At 40.3% G+C, this 23,370-nt stretch overlaps 2 protein-coding genes and 1 long non-coding RNA gene across 5 annotated transcripts; all 3 read left to right on the top strand.

Annotated features, from left to right (window-relative positions):
* Nucleotides 1-4,267: 4,267 nt before the first annotated feature.
* On the top strand, nucleotides 4,268-7,377 carry pars2 (prolyl-tRNA synthetase 2, mitochondrial). Of its 2 annotated transcripts, none has more exons than XM_080474030.1 (4): nucleotides 4,268-4,415; nucleotides 5,091-5,421; nucleotides 5,959-6,204; nucleotides 6,291-7,377. In XM_080474030.1, exons 2-4 carry the CDS (start codon nucleotides 5,107-5,109, stop codon nucleotides 7,170-7,172), a joined length of 1,443 nt encoding a protein of 480 aa, XP_080330156.1. In that variant the 5' UTR covers nucleotides 4,268-4,415; nucleotides 5,091-5,106; the 3' UTR covers nucleotides 7,173-7,377. The 2 variants fall into 2 exon arrangements, with proteins under 2 accessions (XP_080330156.1, XP_080330157.1); XM_080474031.1 differs by having other exon boundaries at nucleotides 5,088-5,421; nucleotides 6,291-7,369.
* Nucleotides 7,378-8,389: 1,012 nt separating this feature from the next.
* On the top strand, nucleotides 8,390-20,527 carry ttc4 (tetratricopeptide repeat domain 4). Of its 2 annotated transcripts, none has more exons than XM_080474073.1 (10): nucleotides 8,390-8,637; nucleotides 8,715-8,832; nucleotides 8,923-9,084; nucleotides 10,478-10,555; nucleotides 10,848-10,972; nucleotides 11,081-11,167; nucleotides 11,568-11,809; nucleotides 12,667-12,748; nucleotides 13,048-13,130; nucleotides 13,604-13,966. In XM_080474073.1, exons 1-10 carry the CDS (start codon nucleotides 8,536-8,538, stop codon nucleotides 13,701-13,703), a joined length of 1,179 nt encoding a protein of 392 aa, XP_080330199.1. In that variant the 5' UTR covers nucleotides 8,390-8,535; the 3' UTR covers nucleotides 13,704-13,966. The 2 variants fall into 2 exon arrangements, with proteins under 2 accessions (XP_080330199.1, XP_080330200.1); XM_080474074.1 differs by lacking the exon at nucleotides 13,604-13,966 and adding an exon at nucleotides 20,266-20,527 and having other exon boundaries at nucleotides 8,396-8,637.
* LOC308115251 lies at nucleotides 15,858-17,438 on the top strand. The gene is made up of 4 exons (XR_013935673.1): nucleotides 15,858-16,119; nucleotides 16,461-16,563; nucleotides 16,723-16,910; nucleotides 17,027-17,438. It is a non-coding gene; the product is annotated as an uncharacterized lncRNA (long non-coding RNA).
* Nucleotides 20,528-23,370: the final 2,843 nt, after the last annotated feature.

Below are 23,370 nucleotides of genomic sequence, written 5' to 3'. Positions count from 1 at the left end.
ATCTTCTGTGGCGCTCAGTACTGCACTTTGGTACTTTGGTGGGAGTCATTCGGGATGGACCTGAATGAGGGCGATGGAACTGAGATCCATCGTTTCGGATGGACCTCAGTTTGGACCAGATCCTCCTCTCCGACACCACCTGGTCTTTGTCACATTGATATTACAAACTCATGACAGAAGAAACACAATCATCGAGAAACACAATATAACTGCAGCGAGGTAGGTTCCTTCTCACTCCTTCAACCGCATCACTCAGGCCTCCAGCATGGAGCCAGACTCTGCTCAGCCTTGTTGGCTTTTAGTTTACATTAACAACATGTAACACACATGAACCATCGCTCATCCACCTACAGATCCATTGATAAAAAGATCACACCTAATCCATCTGATTCCTCAGCCTCTGCCTCGTGAAATGATGTTAGAGTATTGCTTTGTCTCCAGCCATTGGTTCATAATGAATGTGTGTGTGTGTGTGTGTGTGTGTGTGTGTGGGGGGGGGGGGGGGGGGGTTCAGATCACTATAAAATTGTTCTTCTCTCCTTTTCATCCATTCATATTAAGCTTTTTTTGTCTGTTTCTTTATCTATAAGACATAAAGAATTTTTTTTTTTTTTTTTTAAATTACGTGAACACATCTTTTGTTTTGCAGGATTTTATATCCACATGTTGACATTCTGGAATGGGTGGAGTGCACAGTTTGCAGAGGCTGGCTGCATTTCGATTGTGCCGGAAAATACACAAATTTTCCCAATGCATCATTCAGCTGTGGATGCAACCCCCAAAAAGAGAGCACAAGTACTACAATAGTTGGTTCAGTAGTTCAATAGTTGCATGTGGTATGGCAGAAATGAGTGAAACACCTGGCTGACATATTTAGCTGCTCTCCTTTGTGTTGAATAGAACAGTTGTTTGATGATCACTCTGTGAAAGCAAAATGTCAGCTGATTCAACGGTTGGCTGATTCCTTTTGTTAAATGACAGGAACAAATAAAATCCAGTAGTTTTGACTTTAATCAAAGTGTAAAAGTCACAGTTGGTGCTGCTTTTTTATCTCAGTTTTATCTGCAGGATCATTGAGGTGTTGAAGGGGGGAGATCCTGACTGTATTCTCCAGAGAGCAGATCAAGGTGAGTGAAACTAACTGTGCTGTTCGTGGTTCTATTCCCGAGTGCTGCTATATGTTCTCTCTTTGCTCTTTGTCTTCAGATCTTACATGAAGATCTCATGGAGTCGAGGGTCCGTTCAGACAGATTAAACCTCTGGAAGATGTCGTCAGCATCACTTTCCCTGAAGCAGCACCTCAAACTGAGGATTCTGCCTTTCAGTGACCAGCAGGTAAGAAAACACCTCATCTATCAAGTCTGAGAGTTTTTATGTAACATAAGCTTGATTTGTTTACTTTTATTCCTCTGTGTTGCAGCAGATTTTGGAGATGCTGAAGGAGATGGAGGAAGTCACAGGAATCAAGAAGGAGGACCTGAGACTCATCCATTACGTTTTGATGTTTTGCTCCCTGAAGTAAGATGATCAATGGAATGGAGGACATCATAGAAGTAGAGTGCTCAATATTTTGAGTTTTTGGAAAGCTATCTACATACACCTTGTCAATGTTTTTCAGATCCTCATCAACATCCTGATGGCCGAAGGTCATACAAGGCTTGAGGCAGAGGTCGTCATAGCCAGTGGGAGAAAGTTCTAACATGCTCTCACAGGGTAACCAACCGTACATGATGAACAAGAGAGTCTGAAGGCATCCGGTGATGTTGTAGTAATCCTATATCTTCCTGTGTTCACCTGATAGTAGTTTGAAGCTGCACTGCTGTCGCTCATCACCATCTTATCTATTGGAATCTGTACATTTACATTTGCATAATGTCTCTAAAATCAAGAATATATTGATAGAGTGACACTGAAAAGCTAATCCATGCATTTACTTCCAGAGTAACTATTGTAACTCTCTATTATCAGGGGGTCCAAGTCACTGCTTAAAAAGTCTTCAACTAATTCAAAATATCTTAAAGAACTGCTGGTCCCATATCTCCCCAGAAGAACACTTGGTTCTCAGAGTGCTGGCTTACTGGAGGTTCCTAGGTTTTCTAAAAGTAGAATGGAGGCAGAGCTTTCAGCTTTCAGGTTCCTCCAATGTGGAACCAGATCCCAGTTTCAGTTAAAGAGTCTGACACAGCCTCTAATTTGAAGGTTAGGATGAAGACTTTTCTATTAAAGTTTACAGTGAGAGCTGCTTCAGGACACCTTAGACCATTTTCTAGTTAAGCTGCCAGAGGTTAAGACTGCTGGAGGACCTAAACTGAGCTTCTTTCCTTTTTTATTCACCACTATTACATGTCACTAACATTTGCCTTTCTCTCCTGTAGTCTGTGCTCTCTGCCGGATGTCTGACAGTGGAGCTGAAGGTGGATTGAAGCCTCCTGTCCTGATCAGTCTTCCGGGTGGATCTCTCTCTTATCTATCTGTCTGTCCTCTCCTCTGTCCCCTCACCCCACCCGGCCAGCAGGAAGCCTCCACCTCTGAGTCTGGTTTCTGCAGGTCTCTTCCTGTTAGAGGGAGTTCTTCCTTTCCACAGTCGCTCACGCATGCTCATGTGGATTTGTTGGGTTTTCTCTGTTAAAGTGCCCAGTGATTGTATATATAATAAAGAACAATGACATGCTTTATGATGGTTTTATTCTTTTAAAGGTGTCATAGGTGTTTGTTGAAGGTTTGTCATGGACATTTACTCCTTTCCTGCTGAAGAAACTACAGTTATTCTCCATTCTTGTCGTTTGTTTTGCTTCATGCAGCACACATTGTCACTGGATGAATGAAGGAGGCAGATCAGTTTGGTAGCTGACCTCTGACCTCTGACCCTGAGCTTCACTGTGGTTACAGCTGCAGTGTGTTGCTGAAATAGGCTCAGAGAGAGTTAGACAACTTAGTCAATCATGTACGCAGCAGGTGTATACAGAATAAACTTATGTTACATGGCTCGCCTACAATTTGGGATATAAAATGACACAGGTGCAGTGAAGTGAAATGTAAATGTAAAGCAGAATTTAGAATAGAGCAGAGTGGAGTTAGATGTGACACTTTTCTTATTTTGTCCTGACGGTAAGGAAATATGACAAATAGACATCCTGAAATACTTCTACCTTGTTTTATTGTCAATAATTCATTTCTAGTCATACATTATTGCCTCAAATACCAATGTTTTCATTTCTTTTCAGAAAGTTTGTAGTGATTCTATCTGAGCCTGGAGATCAGTCAGAGGCTGTTTTCATGCTGATACTTCAATTTAAATCCTCCTGACATAAAGGTTTCATCATTTACAGTAATAAATGATTTAAAGTAATTGAGCATTTTGTGTAGAATAAGAAGAATCATACAGGTATCTAAAGAAATTCAAGATCTCGTTCACTATACTTTTTGGTTCTAAGTATTCTTCCCCATTCATCATGAGAGTGAATCTTTTCTTTCTAGGCTGAATGTGGAATATGACGGTTGCCCGGCTAGCTCAGTTGGTAGCGCATGAGACTAACGTTCTCTAGGTAGTGGGTTCGTGTCCCACGCCAGGCGCCACCTTCCCGTGGGCTCACCAGCTGCAGAAAGGTTCTTAATTGGTGCGATGTGATCTGACGGTGTACTGGACATGACCCATGAAGCAACTTTAGCCACTGATGTCATTCTGCCTTTTAAATATGGCGGCGACCACATACAAGTATGGCGGGGACCGTAAACAAGTATGTCGGCAACCACAAACAAGTATGACGGCGCCCTTACGCCGCCATTATTTGATACTGCACTGGCGGGGTTTCAATTTTGAGAATAGTATGGCGCTGACCGTGTGCCATTATGGCGGCGACCACTAACAACTATGTCAGCGCCCGCAAACAAGTATGTCAGCGCCCGTAAGCCACCATCTTGATACCACACTGGCGGGTTTCAATTCTGGAGAAGCAAGGTCGCACTGCAGATCATGTACTCTTGCCTCCCACCGACGGTGGCGCTGTGATTGTGCTTTGGAACAAAATGGCGGCGACCTGCAGGAAGCGGCCATATTTCATGTACTACCGCCTCCAACCGAGAGTGGCGCTGTGGTGGTGATTCAGAACAAAATGGCGGAACAATGTGTCGGCGATCGTAAGGAAGCAGCCATATTGTCGGCCATTTTGGATTCCCCACTGGCAGCCTCTCCAGAAAGAGAGCACAACCCGCCATTTCTCATCCGGTCATGCAGGGGGCGGTAGAGCGCGCGGCGCCACCTGGTAGGAAGTGACGTCAGCGGACTGGCAGCAGCATGGCTGCAGTGCAGCACTCACCTTTCATAGTTTGTCAACTTATCTAAGATGTCACGTTTTGTTCATTCACTCGTTTAATGTAGTTGGACTGAACTTTACAGAGTATCGATCTGTACCGAGGTGAGTTTGGAGCGCTCGGGTATAGTAACATGGATGTGTGGTGGCAGATGAAGATAAGCTTGTTCAGCTGCTCTTGCAGAGAGAGGATATGTGTGATCAGCGTTGGTGGTAAACAGATATTTAAATATGTGTCTGAAACTGCTGTCGTTTCATTCAATTCATGTGGGGCGTGCGGTAGATGCAAGACGACCTTGATTTCATTTGTTATCTTAATTCATCGTTGAGTCTCAGTTGAAGAGGTCCCGACATTAATGTGTTAATTACATACAGTAGCAAGCTACTATTGTTTATACACTTGTCAGTGCTGATGTACAAATCTCCAAACGAACAGTAATGCTGACGATGACTTTGTCTCACGTTGTGTACAATCACAAGTTAAGAGATGAAGGTGATTCCCCCCAACAATCAACCACCCTCTTCCCCCCTTGATGTTTATTATCTGTGATCTGCAAAGTTTATTAGTTTCTTGTAGCACTTTTCTGAGCTGAAACCTGTCAGGCAGTAATATTCTTATAGTTTTCTTTGGGTTTGCAGGCGAAAGGAAATCCCTCTTTCAAGGGAAACATGTTCAAATTACATTTCTGTGATCTGTTGTTTGACACTGACTCTATAAATATGAGTTCCAATTAGTTGTCATTTCGCTTTATCTGCAAATTTTATTTTGTGTTAAAGCAGCACACTTGGATTTATTATGGAGCCTGCGATATATCCGATGTGGCAGAGGGCCTTTCACCGGCTCCACAGAAGCCTGACCCTTCTTAAGAGGAGCCATTCAAGCTGTGCCGAGCCGGTGACTTCCTCTCGCTCCAGAAGCAGCCAACCCACACTGCTGGTGTCCCGCCTTTACCAGCCTTCAAACCTCCGCGATGTGGGACAGGACAGCCGGCTTTCAACCGAGATGACCTGCAAGAGCCAGCGACTCATGCAACAGGCTGGGCTTATCCATCCATCCAGCCCGGGGTGCTACTACTACCTTCCTGCCACCGTACGCTCCATGGAGAAGCTGGTAAGTTTTCTCATTGATTTTAAGAATTATTTATGCCCTTCTGTGTTCAAACGTGGAAAAGTAAAATAGGTTGTGGTCCTCCCGGCAAGTCGTATTTTTTTAATTGTGTCTTTGTTTGTTTTGTTTTGCTGCATTAGACTTTAACCTGGGGAATAGCATGACAAACCAATAAAGATTCTTAATCGTGGGTAATCATTTTGTAAAGTCACACAATATAGCTTATCCATCACATAAAAAGGGCTTTCCCTTTGTAACACATGTAACAGTTATCCCTACAGTAACTTTCTTTTGACTTAGGAAAGAATTATTATGTAAAAGTGTAGATACAACCATTCCATATTTCCCAAGAAAAAGAAAAACAATAGGGAGGTTTACTTCTTCTAAGCTTATATCCTGATAATCTCTTTCTTGACAGTGCGTATTGTCTTGCATCATTGAGATGCCTTAATTTGCAGTGGAGCAAGTCTTTAACCTGCAGAGCAAAAGTGAGGAGTCTTCTTTGGTCTGGGAAAATGTAATGTCGTTCATATTTTCCAGGTGAGAGTCATTGACCAAGAAATGCAGTCGATTGGTGGTCAGAAACTAGACATGCCCAGTTTGTGCTCAGCGGATCTGTGGAAGACCAGCGAGCGTTGGGATTTGATGGGCAAGGAGCTGTTCCGCCTGAAGGACCGCCACGGCGCCGATTTCTGCCTGGGTCCCACACACGAGGAGGTGGTGACGACTCTTGTTGCTCACCAGGCAACTCTCTCCTACAAACAGCTCCCTCTCCTTCTTTATCAAGTAAGCATTTAGCTTGTTGTTGATGAGTGCTGCTCTCTTTATTATTATTATTATCATGACATTGTCAGTCATTCTTCTATTAACAGATCACTCGCAAATTCCGAGACGAGCCAAAGCCAAAGTTCGGCCTTCTTCGTGGGCGAGAGTTTTACATGAAGGACATGTACTCGTTTGATGTGAGCGAAGAAGCTGCTTACCAGACCTATGAATCTGTATGCCAAGCGTATACCCAGCTCTTTGCCAGGTTGGGACTACGCTGCGTCCAGGTGCAGGCAGACACGGGAAACATCGGTGGAAAACTGTCCCACGAGTTCCAGCTGCCGGCAGACATCGGTGAAGACCGGCTTCTAGTTTGCGGAAGCTGCTCTTTCTCTGCCAACGTGGAGACCTTGTCATCAGATAGCAGTGCCTGCCCGCAATGCAAAGCTGGAACACTTGTAGAGTCAAAGGGTATAGAAGTAGGTCACACGTTTTACCTGGGGAAAAAGTACTCCCATATATTTAAAGCCAGCTTTAGCAATGCCCAGAACAAGCCCAGCATTGCTGAGATGGGCTGCTTCGGTCTTGGGGTCACTCGAATTCTTGCTGCAGCAATCGAGGTGATGTCAACAGAAGAAGGGATCCGCTGGCCAGGTCTTATTGCTCCTTACCAGGTGTGTGTTTTACCACCGAAGAAGGGCAGCAAAGCAGACGAAGCAGGAGTGGTGGCAGAAGAGCTGGTTCAGTCTTTGGGAAACACTCTGCCTCATTTGAGAGGTGAAGTTGTTTTTGATGACCGCACACAGATGACCATCGGAAAGAGGCTGAAGGATGCCAGCAGGCTGGGCTACCCGTATGTTATTGTAGTGGGCCAGGGAGCTTTAGAAGAACCACCTAGATTTGAGGTGATGTGTCAGCAGACAGGTGAAACCATGTTCCTCAGTAAGGATGGCCTGCTAGATCTACTGGGAAGAGTAGAAATTGCATGAGCAACAATGAGTGTGAAATAATGCAATGTAAAATTATTGTCTTTGGAGATTCATTGCTTTTGTGATTTATATATGTTGGTATCTGTTTAATGGCTTTTATGGTACAAATCACTGCTGGTATTTGATGACTACTGTAAATAAAACTATCATGACTCTTTGGGAAATGTAGAAAATTAAATAAATGGTTTTGTGATGGGAGACTGAGTGAAAATGCAGAGTTCACACCACAAACATATTTGTTATAAGGAAGTCTGTTGGCATGATGTTTTACAGGGAAATCATCTGCAAACTGAACTTCTCTCATTGTGTTTCCTTTTTTGAAAAATTTGGATGTACTTTAAAACCCCAATTATATGGCCTTAATCAGTTTTCTCTCAGAGAGCAAAAGTCTGCCTTCAGGTCTAAAAGAAGTAATACGTAGTTTGCTGTAACAAAATTTAGGCAAACATATTTGTTAAAATATGTTGGATCATAGTGATTTGAGCTAAGCGTACCCATTACACTTGTTTGATAGTCTGGTGCCTGCCCTTGAGGTTTTTGGCTTGTTGCGCTTGTAAGATGCTACTGTAACTCTACAGTTAAAATTACTGACGTTTTGTAAAAATGCTACTCAATAATTCGGGTTTACTATAGTAGCTCTACGGGATCATTTGTAGGCTGATTTGATTGTTAGTATCGTTAACAAACTAGCTTTTAATTTTCACATTCGTTATACACTTCTAACACTAAACTTGTATGCACTGAAGGATGACAATCTATTCTAAACTAAAATCAATCCTCTTGACAGGAAAGTTAATCTGTAAGTGACATAAATCGGGCTGTGTCCACAATACCTGTGATGCACTCTTTAAGGTTTACTTTTATAAGACCTGTCTGGATTTTGATAGTTTATTATAAGCTGTTTTGTTGCTTGTGCTTCTCATCACCTGTTCAGAATTCTCTCTTTCCTCAAAAAAAGCACTGATTTCCAGATTACATCGCAACACCAAACATGATATAACCACCTTAATATAGATTAACCCACAGTGCTGACAGCTCAGATAATGTGTAATAACGACATGGCCTTGTGCAGATAGCTATAATATTGTATATTATTATGCTATTCATTTTTAGTATTTGTTAAAGTGATTTAATGCGTATAAACTATTCTTGAAGACTAATTTTCACATTTCATATTCACTTGTTGACAACGGAGCGGAACCAAGTAGCTGTAACTCAGTTTCCGCACGGATCTCTTGCAGTGTAGTACTGTTTTGGCACATGGGTGGAACTCGGCGATCTGTTAGACACCTCAATACGCTCATATCTTCCCACTATAACCCTTCAACCTAGTATATCACAGTAAAAAAAAACTTTGTTTGAGATGGCGGCACATGGCGACAGCGACGATGACATGGACGCTTTCATGGACAAATTTAAATCCCAGAGATACAAAAACGGGCTCAGCGAAAACAACTGGGAGCAGGTAAATACGTGGGACAGATTAACCAGTAAACTGTTTGGACGTCGTCATTGATGAACCTTTGTGTTTACCCCATGCAGGAGTTTGACAAAATACCCATGTTCATGAAGAAAGCCCCGGATGTGATCGACCCGCAGAGCTTTCCAGAGCTCGCCTGTCTGCAGTCCATCCTCCACAGTGAAGACCGGCCTCCGGAGGGTAAAGTCGGCTTCACAACGCCGCTGCATGTCACTAATCGGTGACTCCGCTGAGGCCACCTCAATAAACCTGGGGCTGTTTGTTTTCCAGAGCAAGCCACGAGCCTGAAAAATGAAGGGAATGAGTTTTTCAAAGAGAAGAACTACCAGAAAGCGATCGAGTCCTACACTGCAGGGTTGCTGAAGAAATGTGGGGACCAGGATCTTAATGTTGTTCTCCTCACCAATCGAGCAGCTGCACACTACTATCTGGGTAAACGAGACATGTCGGTTCTGCTAAGTTTAGTTCAATTCAATTAAACTTTATTTATATGGCACCAAGTACAACACAGCCACTTCTAGCTGCTTTTAAGGGAGAAAAACCCAACAAATCCACACGAGCAAGCAGATTACTTATTTTGCGACTGTTGAAAGGAGAAACTCTCTCTAATAGGAAGAAGACTTTGCAGAAACCAGACTCAGAGGTGGCCTGTAACTTACTAAGACACCTGGGTTAAGGGTTTGTTTTTTTAATAGGAGGTTTTAGCAACAAGTTGTTGTGTGTACCTGCAGGTTGCTTGTTGAAGGAATGATGTTAAACATGCTTTTAAACTTGAAGGTTTCAGCAGCTTGAGCTGACCATTGTTTGGTAAAGTATAGACAGACTGACAATCTCACATATGTGCACCCACTTCCAGTCTAAAGTCACCATGCCCTTCAATTTTTGGAGAAAAGCTTGAGATGACTTCGGTGACTTAAAGCAATTCAAAGATGATTACAGTTATAGGTGCATTTAGACGTTGCAGCAAGAAAACCCATGCGTATATAAAGACAATGCAAAGCATTTTAAAATGATTAAATGCTGATTGAAGTTGATAGAACATCAAAATAAAATAACATTGTATTTGACATGTGCACAAATTTAGAGTTGTCTAGGGTTGCTATTAATTTTATTTATTTTTTCTGCTTGACCTCCACAATGTGAAGTCAGCAAGGATGGAGACTCTTGTCTTATATTGCCAATCGATCAGATCAGATTAGAAGCTTTTAATGTACATGAGTTCAGCCAGTAAATGGTTGAGAATGTTGGAATTGGTTTAAAATGTACAATACGGTGGGAGTACTAGAACTATGAGTCGATGGTTAATGAGAGTTTGCGGTTTGTTGAATGTAACTACAGTTGCTGGGATTCTGTTGTGGTGGACATCCTCCATGGTTTCAAAATGAATGTAGTGGTATTGAGAAGATGTTCACCAATCTTAATCTCCTAAATTCTAGACATTTTAAGCTGTAGGCCCATGGATCATGTATCATGTGCCATAAGGGCCGGACGGTGGAGCAACTGGTTAAAGGATTTTTGTTTGTAAAAGTGTGTCTGGCTTAATTTTGTGTCCATATTAAAATGCCCTTATTAATATAAAGTCCAGCTGCTCTCCCCATACTTCTCTGCTTTGACAAATTTAAAAAAAACATTTTTTGTGTGTGTTTTAATATTTGTGTGTTAAAGAAGAAAAACACATTGTTGTCTTCAAAGGAAGCAACTGAAACACACCACCTTGTTTTACTCTGGTATTAATTTTTTTTCTTCTCAAAATCAAATGGGTTTTGTTTAGAGATTTTTTATTTAGCTCAGCTGAACATACGTCTTGTTTTGTTTTGTCCCCCAGGCAACATGCGCTCCGCACTAAACGATGCTGCAGCTGCAAAAAAGCTCAAGCCTGACCACCTCAAAGCTTTAATCAGAGGTATGTTCCGCCTGTAAATCAAAACGATAACTTTTGCCAGCCAGAAAATGATTTTCTGTAATTCCGTTGTCTCACAATTGAAAAGAGTCACTGTGCTTTATCACGAGAGTTTCACTCCTGCTTTTAAGGTTAACGCAGTTAAGGCAGTGAATATAGCAGCTGTGGTCTATGTATTTTTTTAAAGTTTTATCTTCTCTCTTGGTCTTCAGGTAAAACAGACAGTAATTTATTCCAAGATTGTTTAAATGACGGGCATTCATTTGGATCTATTTTTGTTGTTGTTGTTTTGCAGGCGCTCAGTGTTGTATCGAGCTGCGTCATTATTCAGAAGCCATTCAGTGGTGTGATGACGGGATGAAGGTCGCGCCAACTGACAAGAAGCTGCGGGAGCTGAGAGCTGCAGCAGATAAACACAAAGTAACTACCGACTTCAATAAAGGTTTTTTTTTTTTCATGGGGTTTTAAATTTTAAAGCAAAGATGTTGTGAAAAGTTAATGTTTTTTTTTCATCTATGTCATATTAAGAGAGCTGCAGAGCGAGATGCCAGGAAGGCCAAGGCCAAAGAAAAAAAGACTCTGTGTGAGAAAGAAGCTCTTCTGGCTGCTATACAGGTACGTTACCCTGTGATCATATTTATTTAAAATTGAAATCTGTTTTAATCTGTTTAATATCTGGAATAATCCCATCTCTCCTCTCCAACACTGGTTCTACCTCGAGGCTCTTTTCGATAGGTTTTGTATGGATAGAATATTAAGTTACACAATTAGATAATGAGAGGCTGAAGTTAAAGTATTAAAGAGTGAACTGACAACGAAAAGAGTAAATAAAACTGTGACTGACAGAACAGGTTATCAATACTATAAGAGATGACAAAAAGTTGTGCTTTGAATGTGACAAGCAGCGGTGTATTGGGCAGACGATCACAAGTTAAATAAAGAAGGTGCCCTCGGCCATGAAGAGGCCTGAGTGATGTGTTGAAGTGAAAAAGGCGTCTGTTGTGCTCTTTTGCAGGATCGGGGTATCAAGCTGCGGCAGTCTGCGAACCCTCGACGAGGCGGTTCAGACAGCGAGCACGACAACGAGAACTCTTCAGCAGCGATCGCGCAGCTGAGTCTGGACGGTCTCAGTTCAAAGGAGCTGACCGGGGCGCAGGTCTTCCTGGACCAGCAGGGCGTTCTGCAGTGGCCAGTTCTCTTTCTCTACCCCGAACATCAACAAAGTGACTTCATCTCAGCCTTTTGTGAGAATAGCTGGTAAATGGATCCTTTATTTATTTATTTTTTACGTACATACTGTCGTAAAGCCTTCAAGTTTAAAGAAAAGAGCTCCAATGCCATCGATACATATACATAAAGTCACTCATGTACTTATTCTCACCCAAAGAAACGAGCCTGACCAACCCCACTGGTCACTCTTTAGAGTGTCGGAGGACATCGCAGTATCTTGAGAATTCTTACACACTAATAACATGCAAAGTCTTCAGATCAGTCTTTTTTCTTTTTTTTTTCTATACAATTGACTAAAACGTGTTTTTGCTCAGCAAAAACTCTGTTTCTACAATAGTGTTATGCACAGTTGCCTGGGAACTCAGTGTTGTGGTTTGTTTTTTTATGGTCCGCACAAGCTGAGGAACAGTTTTGAATATTACAAGAAGAATATTTGAAGAATAATTGAAAGTTCCTGTTGGTTCATAGCTCCCCCGATTATGTCAACCATGGTTCGGACGATTTAATTCAATTATATGGAATGTGGCGTGACTAAATAGATTTGTTTTAGGTTTCAGATGGAGAAGTACCATAGTGTACAGTTAGATTAAGGAAATGGCCAGGAGTTGTGGTTAGTTAACTCCACATTGGACTTGCTGATTACATTTACTACTGTCAATATACACAGATTAAACACATTCAAGTGACATGAGCATATTTACCGATACATACTGACATACAGTCTTGAGATTCACTATGTATTAGTATTATATGTATGAGTTTGTCAAACAAAGTCTGTGTTTTGTGTTTCTATCTTAATCTCTTACACAGCTTTGCTTCTAAATGTATTAATGTCCAGTGTATTCAATTTCAAACTGTAAATAACTTTGTTTTCTTCCCCCCAGCTTCATTGACCAGCTGGTTGTTGTGTTTGAAGAGCTTCCACCTTGGGACGCTGACAGAAAATACCTTCCGCAAAATCTTCAGGTTAAACTTCATTCAGAAATACCTGCTAAACAATCCATAATTTCTATTGGTTGAGGTCAACCAGAGTATGCTTTAGAAACTTGTTAGCATCGTTTCATGTATTTCGTTTTTTCTTCTTGCACTTTTAAGTGATGCTTGAGTGTAAATGTTTAAAAAAAAAGAGGATATATTGTGGAATTGGATACAGTATTTGTTTATTACTGTTGATTTTCTGTGAGGAAGGCCATTACATTTCAGCACCTTTTAAATATCAAAGTGTTTCATCACCTTAACAACATTGTGGGTTTTGTTTGTTGTAGATTTACTTTGAAGATGAAGAGAAGGAGACTCTCTACCAAACACAACCAAACATGTCACTTTTGGAAATATTGCAACATAAAAGGTAAATGTATTGCATATTTTCAGGAGACCTGCTTTTCATTGGAAACAGTATTTTGTTCTGCGCGTTTCTTCTTGTGAATCACTTTGTCATTCATGTTGCGACATGTTGGTGTGTTTTTTGTTTTTGTGTGTGTGTGTGTCGCTGGACGATCAGTTACGGTTTAAACATGCAGTCATTTTCATGAAATCGATGACCTAAAGAAGCAGTTCTGACTGCTTTTTCAACCTCTGGAAACCTGTGGCGCAGAAGCTCTTTCCCGTTTCCCCTCGCTGGCATTTGCTATTTTATCATATAATGATATAGATGTGTAGGAGAGACAATGACTTGCAATTAGTTTGAATAATTGTACTTATTTTTTCAGAGGTGGGGGCAGGTTACAAATGTATTTGAACGTGTTGTAGAAGTTTGTTATACTAGCTACTAGGGTCTGTCAGGTGTTTTACTCACTTTCTGTCCTTTGTGTTCCGTTTCAGGTTTTTTGTCAAGGCAGGCACTCCCAACTTCATCGTGTTGGTGAACGGCTCGGCCTATCAGAAGCAGTTTTTATCTGGAAAGAAAATGCGAAAACTGTAAAAACAGTTCTGGGACATTGTCGGTCAGAATCAGTCCTAAAAGTTTGGTTTTGTTTTTTTGTTGTTTAATATGAGGCGAACTATGTTTGTCTCTCGTGGCTGAAAGCAGTGCACATTGTATAAACCAAACATTGACGTAAATAAACATAAAGAATGGAACATAAAAAATGCAGTGTTGCATTTTGTTTTGGTTTCTTTCAGTTTGCATTGATAACTAAAATCTTTTTTTTTTATATAAATTGCAATGAAATGAGACTTGACATCAAAAGTAGTAAAAGTGATGAGAGTGCTATACTGTAAGTGCAACCCACTTAAATGTCTTTTAAAAAATATATATATATATCATTTATATATAAACCTTCTTATTTCAGATTAAAGTGGTCCACCAATACTCTCATTTTAACCATCAGGCTTTGAGGTCATTGGGTCATTTTTGGTTTTCTTCAATTCAATTCTCTTCATGTTTAGCAAATGTGAATTTATTTTTTATTATTTCAACCCTCTAAATTCAAGCATATTTTGTGGCCTAATTTACAAATTTTCCAATGACATGATGTATGGAAAGTGGATTTGTATTTGTTCGAGATATACCAGTCTGAGATATGTCAGTTATTATCAACACTGAATCTGTGAGTTTATTGCTGTTTATGCAATTACAAAAACTCCTGTTCTTCCATCCTGGCCCTGAAAGGGATGATGCTACGTTTTGATAGTTTGGTTATTTGACACAATCCTCATATTCAACTCAATTTCTTATTTTCTGTTGACATGGATGAAATACATTAGCCACTGTCATTAATGGGCATGTTAACACACCATATGTTGTCAAACAACCAATGCAGCCTCCTGTTTGTATCGTTACGACAGGAAATATCCTGCTTGGTTCTATATCAGTGTGACACACATGCTCACTCTGCTTGGTTCTTTTTTCACACTTCCTCTTGACTCGCCCCGTAATGTGGCGTGGATAAGTAACTTTAATCTGATTACTGGTTTGGTAATAATAACAAGTAGATTACTTGTTACAATAAAAAAAGTGGTTATATTAGAGTAACTCGTTACTAAGTAACTTAAGTACTAAGTAATGCGTGTGTTTTGTTGCTCCAGATAAATTATATCTGGTGGAAAATCATGAAAACGGCTCTTTGGGTCATAAAGGCAGCAGACCCCTGGCTGCTGTCGCGTAAACAGACGACAAAGACGTTTCCATTTTCACTTGAAAAAGGCCTTAATTCAAGTTCAGAAACAGCTTTTCATCCTGCAGACACGCTTTACAATCTATGATTTGTTCAAACTTAACAGTGGCGCCAAATTCGGCAGAACACATCCACCAAAAATCAAAAGACGGCGTCATCTTTTTAAAACGTATTCTTTTAAAGCCAATATATATTGTGGAAACTCAATAATGGAAAGGGATTGGGGGCAATTATTAAGTCATTCACTTGTTAGAATTTTAAGGGGGAAAAGGTGAGGGAAAAGCTTTTAACTTTTTAAGAGGGACGCTGTTCCTGACGCGATGCAGTGCCTGTTTCCACCAGGGGGCAGCAGAGCTCAGGTGAACCTTAATGAAATGCAGAGCTTTCTGGGTTCAATTAAATTGGTCAACAAACTGCTCTCTGTGTCTGTTTCAGTTTAAGTTATTCCAGATATTTCATTTAAGGAATTGGAAATATTTGTAGGGAGAAGAAATTATTTAAAAAAATGTTTGTTTCCACAACCAGGAAATATTAATTATAATTCTGTCTTGACAGAACTGCAAATATGACCCTTTTCCCCCTTTTTAAAAAAAATATGTTTGTGTGTAACTTGGTGAAACTGTCCTATCTCTCAAGTTAATTATATGATGACAAACTTCGAAGACATAATTCCAGGATTGATTCCTAACTGTGTGTATGTGTGTGTGTGTGCGTGTGCGTGTGTGCATGTGTGTCCTGCCTATATAACTTTTTACGAATGAAAATTTAAAAAAATGTTGTAACATGTCTGCAGTTGTGTTATTGATGCAATGTTGTTTTAATGACGGCGTTCACTGGGTTCCGATTGTTTTGTGTCACTCCAACCCACCGTTACAGCGAGTTGGCCTGTGAGTGGAGAAGGAGGCGGGTCAAGTGTGACAGGGTTAGGAGGCTGACTGTGTGTGTGTGTGTGTGTGTGTGTGTGTGTGTGTGTGTGTGTGTGGTGTGTGTGTGTGTGTGTGTGTGTGTGTGTGTGTGTGTGTGTGTGTGTGTGTGTGTGTGTGTGTGTGTGTGTGTGTGTGTGTGTGTGTGTGTGTGTGTGTGTGTGTGTGTGTGTGTGTGTGTGTGTGTGGTTGGAGAAAAGTGAAGGAGCAGCTTGATTTTGTTCTTACAGCATCTTTACAGACAAGGAACTCGTCTTCCTTTCCACTGTCCTGCGGGACGCGACAACAGGAACGCACAGTGAGTTGGATAAGTAACTTTAGTTCCTGGTTTGCCAACATTAATGCTTCAGATTATTAGTTACTGAAAAAAAGTGGTCATATGAGTGAGCACTGCCGCTGTTATTGATTGTTTATTATTTCTGTGCATTTTCCATACAGAAAAGTCTAAATATAGCTATATTATTTCTTTTGCTAGATGTCACTGGTATAAAATGCTCTGCAGGTTGAACGTTTCAGTTTACACGTGTTATCAGATTGTCCAATGTAGGGATGAAAATATGCTTTCTAATCTTGTTTAATTTCAAAAGCCTCCTGTACTATTAGTGTCACATTTGAGTTTCTGTTACATTATTTTCACAGACGAACTGTTTATTATCTGAACCTGAAGTGAATCCAATGGCAGAAAGACCCTTGACTGATTGGGACTCTGGCGTCTGTGACTGCTTTGAGGACGCAAGTACTTGTAAGAATCAAACTATCATCTTTAATTCAAATCTACCATTGTTTTCTATTGGTCTAATTTTGTTTTATCTCATCCTTTTGTTTTATCCTACTTCTTTTTTACTGCTTTTGAACATGAATAGGTGGTTTTCAATAATCAATAAATTCCTACGTTTCCCAGGTTGCTATGGCTTCTGGTGCGGTCCTTGCCTGGCTTGCACAGTTTCAGGAAGGTTTGGAGAGAACAACTGCCTCCCGTTGTGGGACTTTTGCAGTCCTGCTGTACTGAGTTACTGTGGTATCCCTCTGTGTGCCCCTCCTGCAGTTTTGTCAATGAGGGCTTCAATGCGCAACAGATATGATATCAAGGTACAAGACACTGAACTGTGTTTATTTTTGGAGCCTACTGACTCAATGAAAGCAGTTTAGTAACAGCTAATTAATAAACATTACAGTCAGTAAATGTTTTGTGTGACTCTTTACAGGGTTCCCTTTGTAAGGACATTGCGGTTTCATGCTTCTGCTCTCGGTGCGCCTGGTGTCAGATGCATAGGGAGTTGAAGGAGCGCAAGAAGACCCCTGTTGTCATCAACATTCAGTCTCAAGGCTTTGTCAGTTCCCAGCCTGCTCCTGTGATGATGATGCCTGTGAACCCAGCTCCAGGTTACTTCACAAACCCAACGGGGGTCATTGTGACTTCAAGATAAAAACAAAACGTCTGCATTTTCAATGTCATTAGGATGATCTCAATGACGCAGAAGTAATCATATATCATCCATGTAACCACAGATAATGAAACTATGGAGTGAAATCAATTAATTATGTCAAATTTGTGTCTGAATATAATCAAATAATCACTTTGTAGATTAATCATTAATAAATGTGTCGATATGCATTAAGTTTGAAGACTGTTTCTTTGGGCTCCAAATCCTCAGCTGTGAAAAAGGGCCTCAGGCCTATAGGCTGGTAGCTATATTGGTGCAGTCATGGACTCTTAAAACAACTGAATTATATAGTAACTGTTTTCATGTGCTTTCAAAAAATGTACATCAATGTGAGTGTTCAACCTGTTGCGAGGTGAGGGTGAAGCCCCACTGCAGAGGCTTCAGGAGGACAGAAACACCACGGCAGAAGAGAGCTGCAGGCTCACAATCCACCTTTATTTCCTTGATTCTCCTCCAAAAACAAAACCATCATGGGGAAATCACCCCCAAACAAAAGAACAATTTCCTTCTTCATGAGCTGTGCACACGCCATATCACCTCTGCTCCTCCCTCGTCTTAACAAATTACCATTTGGTTAGGGACATTCAAAACAAGACCATCAATGCTGTGGTCCAACAAACAAAATAAACAAAATACTATTTGGTTAGGGAAACTCATAGTAAAACAACCAATGTTGATGCCGAACAGGCTGAGAGGAAGCTGGTGCTTCCTAACATTTCTCAATTCCTCCCCCTTCTGGTCCACACTTGTCAGATAAACGTTAGAGATAATTTGCAATAAGATCCTCCTTACCAGGACAATGGTGTATGGCTTAACTGGTATGGCTGGAGAGCGAAGCACCAACAAAGGATTCTTCCATTCTGGTGTTGTTTTGAGTGCATCCAGGTCAACGGTCTGTGGTCAGTTTGCAGGACAAACTCTCTACCCAACAGATTATACGTTTATGAATCAAAAGCCCACTATATAGCCAATCCTTCTTTTTCCACAGTAGAATACTTTTTCTCCCGATCAAACAGTTTCTTTGTCAGAAATAGGATCGGAGCAACCACTTGTACCGGAAACTGTTTGGTGAAGTCGGGGCTCTGCAACACAGGATCTTGACACAGTTGCATTTTTAACTGCTGGAATGCATCCGCACAGTCAGTGCTCCAAGTCACTTTCGAAGCTGGTTTCGTCATTAAATGTGAGAGTGGCTGCTATTGGAGCAAAATGGGAAATTAATCTTCTATTCCAACCCATTAATCCTAGAAAAGACCTTACTTGCTTGTTTTATGCCTGGGAATCATTTGTACAGCCTTTATCTTCTCTATTTTATTTGTCCACGACCAACTAGGTACCCAAGATATCTCACCTCTTCTTGAGCCCAAGAGCACTTAGCTGCAATGAGGGTCAGGCTGGCTTTCTGTATCTTGGCCAGGACAACCTCAAGATGCTGCTGGCTTTTCAGAGAACAGAGATGGAAAAGACTGTTTAGTCTTACCCAGCTGATGCCACTGTTCCTGAGTCAGATGCTCTGGACGGGTTTGCGGCTTCGTTTTTTCTCTGAAAAGCCTCATGTCAGCTTCTTCAGCTTCGTATTTTCTTCTGGCTGAACATGTTGGATCATCAAAACATGCTCCTCACTCCTTTGGATGGCTCTGTGATAGTATTCTTTTCACAGGTTTACATGCAGTATTTGTTTAACTTTGGCTTCATCAGGACATGAAATTTCATACGTCACTTGGCCCACCTTCCTCGGAACAGTATAGGGACCCTCCCATTTAGCCAATAACTTACAGAGTCTCGTTTATAGCAACACTAACACCTGTTGACCTTCCAGCTCTCTGTTCTGGGCATCATTGTCATACCATACCTTTTGGTTGTGTTGAGCTTTTTCCAAATGTTCTTTTTCTCGGAAAGTGCCCAGTTTGTCTCTCATCTGGAGGATGTGAGAGATAAGTCTGGTTTTTGCTGAGCTTGTCTCACCAGCCACCCAGCTCTCCTTCAGCAAGTCCAACATCCCTGAACCTGTCTGCCATACAGCAACTCAAAAGGAGACAGAACAGTTGAAGCGTGTGCCACCTCTCTGTATGCAAACAAAAGAAAACCATTTATCCCAGTTCTTGCCAGTTTCATCCACAAATTTCCTCAACATTTGTTTATAGCGTACCATTAAGCCTTTACCTGCTAAACAATCCATAATTTCTATTGGTTGAGGTCAACCAGAGTATGCTTTAGAAACTTGTTAGCATCGTTTCATGTATTTTGTTTTTTCTTCTTGCACTTTTAAGTGATGCTTGAGTGTAAATGTTTTTTTTTTTAAAAAAGTATATATTGTGGAATTGGATACAGTATTTGTTTATTACTGTTGATTTTCTGTGAGGAAGGCCATTACATTTCAGCACCTTTTAAATATCAAAGTGTTTCATCACCTTAACAACATTGTGGGTTTTGTTTGTTGTAGATTTACTTTGAAGATGAAGAGAAGGAGACTCTCTACCAAACACAACCAAACATGTCACTTTTGGAAATATTGCAACATAAAAGGTAAATGTATTGCATATTTTCAGGAGACCTGCTTTTCATTGGAAACAGTATTTTGTTCTGCGCGTTTCTTCTTGTGAATCACTTTGTCATTCATGTTGCGACATGTTGGTGTGTTTTTTGTTTTTGTGTGTGTGTGTGTCGCTGGACGATCAGTTACGGTTTAAACATGCAGTCATTTTCATGAAATCGATGACCTAAAGAAGCAGTTCTGACTGCTTTTTCAACCTCTGGAAACCTGTGGCGCAGAAGCTCTTTCCCGTTTCCCCTCGCTGGCATTTGCTATTTTATCATATAATGATATAGATGTGTAGGAGAGACAATGACTTGCAATTAGTTTGAATAATTGTACTTATTTTTTCAGAGGTGGGGGCAGGTTACAAATGTATTTGAACGTGTTGTAGAAGTTTGTTATACTAGCTACTAGGGTCTGTCAGGTGTTTTACTCACTTTCTGTCCTTTGTGTTCCGTTTCAGGTTTTTTGTCAAGGCAGGCACTCCCAACTTCATCGTGTTGGTGAACGGCTCGGCCTATCAGAAGCAGTTTTTATCTGGAAAGAAAATGCGAAAACTGTAAAAACAGTTCTGGGACATTGTCGGTCAGAATCAGTCCTAAAAGTTTGGTTTTGTTTTTTTTGTTGTTTAATATGAGGCGAACTATGTTTGTCTCTCGTGGCTGAAAGCAGTGCACATTGTATAAACCAAACATTGACGTAAATAAACATAAAGAATGGAACATAAAAAATGCAGTGTTGCATTTTGTTTTGGTTTCTTTCAGTTTGCATTGATAACTAAAATCTTTTTTTTTATATATAAATTGCAATGAAATGAGACTTGACATCAAAAGTAGTAAAAGTGATGAGAGTGCTATACTGTAAGTGCAACCCACTTAAATGTCTTTTAAAAAATATATATATATATCATTTATATATAAACCTTCTTATTTCAGATTAAAGTGGTCCACCAATACTCTCATTTTAACCATCAGGCTTTGAGGTCATTGGGTCATTTTTGGTTTTCTTCAATTCAATTCTCTTCATGTTTAGCAAATGTGAATTTATTTTTTATTATTTCAACCCTCTAAATTCAAGCATATTTTGTGGCCTAATTTACAAATTTTCCAATGACATGATGTATGGAAAGTGGATTTGTATTTGTTCGAGATATACCAGTCTGAGATATGTCAGTTATTATCAACACTGAATCTGTGAGTTTATTGCTGTTTATGCAATTACAAAAACTCCTGTTCTTCCATCCTGGCCCTGAAAGGGATGATGCTACGTTTTGATAGTTTGGTTATTTGACACAATCCTCATATTCAACTCAATTTCTTATTTTCTGTTGACATGGATGAAATACATTAGCCACTGTCATTAATGGGCATGTTAACACACCATATGTTGTCAAACAACCAATGCAGCCTCCTGTTTGTATCGTTACGACAGGAAATATCCTGCTTGGTTCTATATCAGTGTGACACACATGCTCACTCTGCTTGGTTCTTTTTTCACACTTCCTCTTGACTCGCCCCGTAATGTGGCGTGGATAAGTAACTTTAATCTGATTACTGGTTTGGTAATAATAACAAGTAGATTACTTGTTACAATAAAAAAAGTGGTTATATTAGAGTAACTCGTTACTAAGTAACTTAAGTACTAAGTAATGCGTGTGTTTTGTTGCTCCAGATAAATTATATCTGGTGGAAAATCATGAAAACGGCTCTTTGGGTCATAAAGGCAGCAGACCCCTGGCTGCTGTCGCGTAAACAGACGACAAAGACGTTTCCATTTTCACTTGAAAAAGGCCTTAATTCAAGTTCAGAAACAGCTTTTCATCCTGCAGACACGCTTTACAATCTATGATTTGTTCAAACTTAACAGTGGCGCCAAATTCGGCAGAACACATCCACCAAAAATCAAAAGACGGCGTCATCTTTTTAAAACGTATTCTTTTAAAGCCAATATATATTGTGGAAACTCAATAATGGAAAGGGATTGGGGGCAATTATTAAGTCATTCACTTGTTAGAATTTTAAGGGGGAAAAGGTGAGGGAAAAGCTTTTAACTTTTTAAGAGGGACGCTGTTCCTGACGCGATGCAGTGCCTGTTTCCACCAGGGGGCAGCAGAGCTCAGGTGAACCTTAATGAAATGCAGAGCTTTCTGGGTTCAATTAAATTGGTCAACAAACTGCTCTCTGTGTCTGTTTCAGTTTAAGTTATTCCAGATATTTCATTTAAGGAATTGGAAATATTTGTAGGGAGAAGAAATTATTTAAAAAAATGTTTGTTTCCACAACCAGGAAATATTAATTATAATTCTGTCTTGACAGAACTGCAAATATGACCCTTTTCCCCCTTTTTAAAAAAAATATGTTTGTGTGTAACTTGGTGAAACTGTCCTATCTCTCAAGTTAATTATATGATGACAAACTTCGAAGACATAATTCCAGGATTGATTCCTAACTGTGTGTATGTGTGTGTGTGTGCGTGTGCGTGTGTGCATGTGTGTCCTGCCTATATAACTTTTTACGAATGAAAATTTAAAAAAATGTTGTAACATGTCTGCAGTTGTGTTATTGATGCAATGTTGTTTTAATGACGGCGTTCACTGGGTTCCGATTGTTTTGTGTCACTCCAACCCACCGTTACAGCGAGTTGGCCTGTGAGTGGAGAAGGAGGCGGGTCAAGTGTGACAGGGTTAGGAGGCTGACTGTGTGTGTGTGTGTGTGTGTGTGTGTGTGTGTGTGTGTGTGTGTGTGTGTGTGTGTGTGTGTGTGTGTGTGTGTGTGTGTGTGTGTGTGTGTGTGTGTGTGGTTGGAGAAAAGTGAAGGAGCAGCTTGATTTTGTTCTTACAGCATCTTTACAGACAAGGAACTCGTCTTCCTTTCCACTGTCCTGCGGGACGCGACAACAGGAACGCACAGTGAGTTGGATAAGTAACTTTAGTTCCTGGTTTGCCAACATTAATGCTTCAGATTATTAGTTACTGAAAAAAAGTGGTCATATGAGTGAGCACTGCCGCTGTTATTGATTGTTTATTATTTCTGTGCATTTTCCATACAGAAAAGTCTAAATATAGCTATATTATTTCTTTTGCTAGATGTCACTGGTATAAAATGCTCTGCAGGTTGAACGTTTCAGTTTACACGTGTTATCAGATTGTCCAATGTAGGGATGAAAATATGCTTTCTAATCTTGTTTAATTTCAAAAGCCTCCTGTACTATTAGTGTCACATTTGAGTTTCTGTTACATTATTTTCACAGACGAACTGTTTATCTGAACCTGAAGTGAATCCAATGGCAGAAAGACCCTTGACTGATTGGGCCTCTGGTGTCTGGGACTGCTTTGAGGACGCAAGTACTTGTAAGAATCAAACTATCATCTTTAATTCAAATCTACCATTGTTTTCTATTGGTCTAATTTTGTTTTATCTCATCCTTTTGTTTTATCCTACTTCTTTTTTACTGCTTTTGAACATGAATAGGTGGTTTTCAATAATCAATAAATACATTTCCCAGGTTGCTATGGCTTCTGGTGCGGTCCTTGCCTGGCTTGCACAGTTTCAGGAAGGTTAGGAGAGAA

The sequence above is a fragment of the Lipophrys pholis genome, assembly GCF_963383615.2.
Source record: "Lipophrys pholis genome assembly, chromosome: 10".
In the NCBI taxonomy this organism is placed as follows: Eukaryota; Metazoa; Chordata; class Actinopteri; order Blenniiformes; family Blenniidae; genus Lipophrys; species Lipophrys pholis.
This window is presented reverse-complemented; position numbering and strand designations above follow the sequence as displayed.

What these genes read in the sequence shown, in the direction of transcription:
- pars2 (XM_080474030.1), top strand. Translation starts at nt 5,107, where the DNA reads ATGGAGCCTGCGATATATCCGATGTGGCAGAGGGCCTTTCACCGGCTC. An exon ending in TACGCTCCATGGAGAAGCTG is followed by an intron (nt 5,422 to 5,958) that starts GTAAGTTTTCTC and finishes CATATTTTCCAG; the next exon opens with GTGAGAGTCATTGACCAAGA. An exon ending in TCCCTCTCCTTCTTTATCAA is followed by an intron (nt 6,205 to 6,290) that starts GTAAGCATTTAG and finishes TTCTATTAACAG; the next exon opens with ATCACTCGCAAATTCCGAGA.
- ttc4 (XM_080474074.1), top strand. Translation starts at nt 8,536, where the DNA reads ATGGCGGCACATGGCGACAGCGACGATGACATGGACGCTTTCATGGAC. An exon ending in TGAAGACCGGCCTCCGGAGG is followed by an intron (nt 8,833 to 8,922) that starts GTAAAGTCGGCT and finishes TTTGTTTTCCAG; the next exon opens with AGCAAGCCACGAGCCTGAAA. An exon ending in ACCTTCCGCAAAATCTTCAG is followed by an intron (nt 12,749 to 13,047) that starts GTTAAACTTCAT and finishes TGTTTGTTGTAG; the next exon opens with ATTTACTTTGAAGATGAAGA.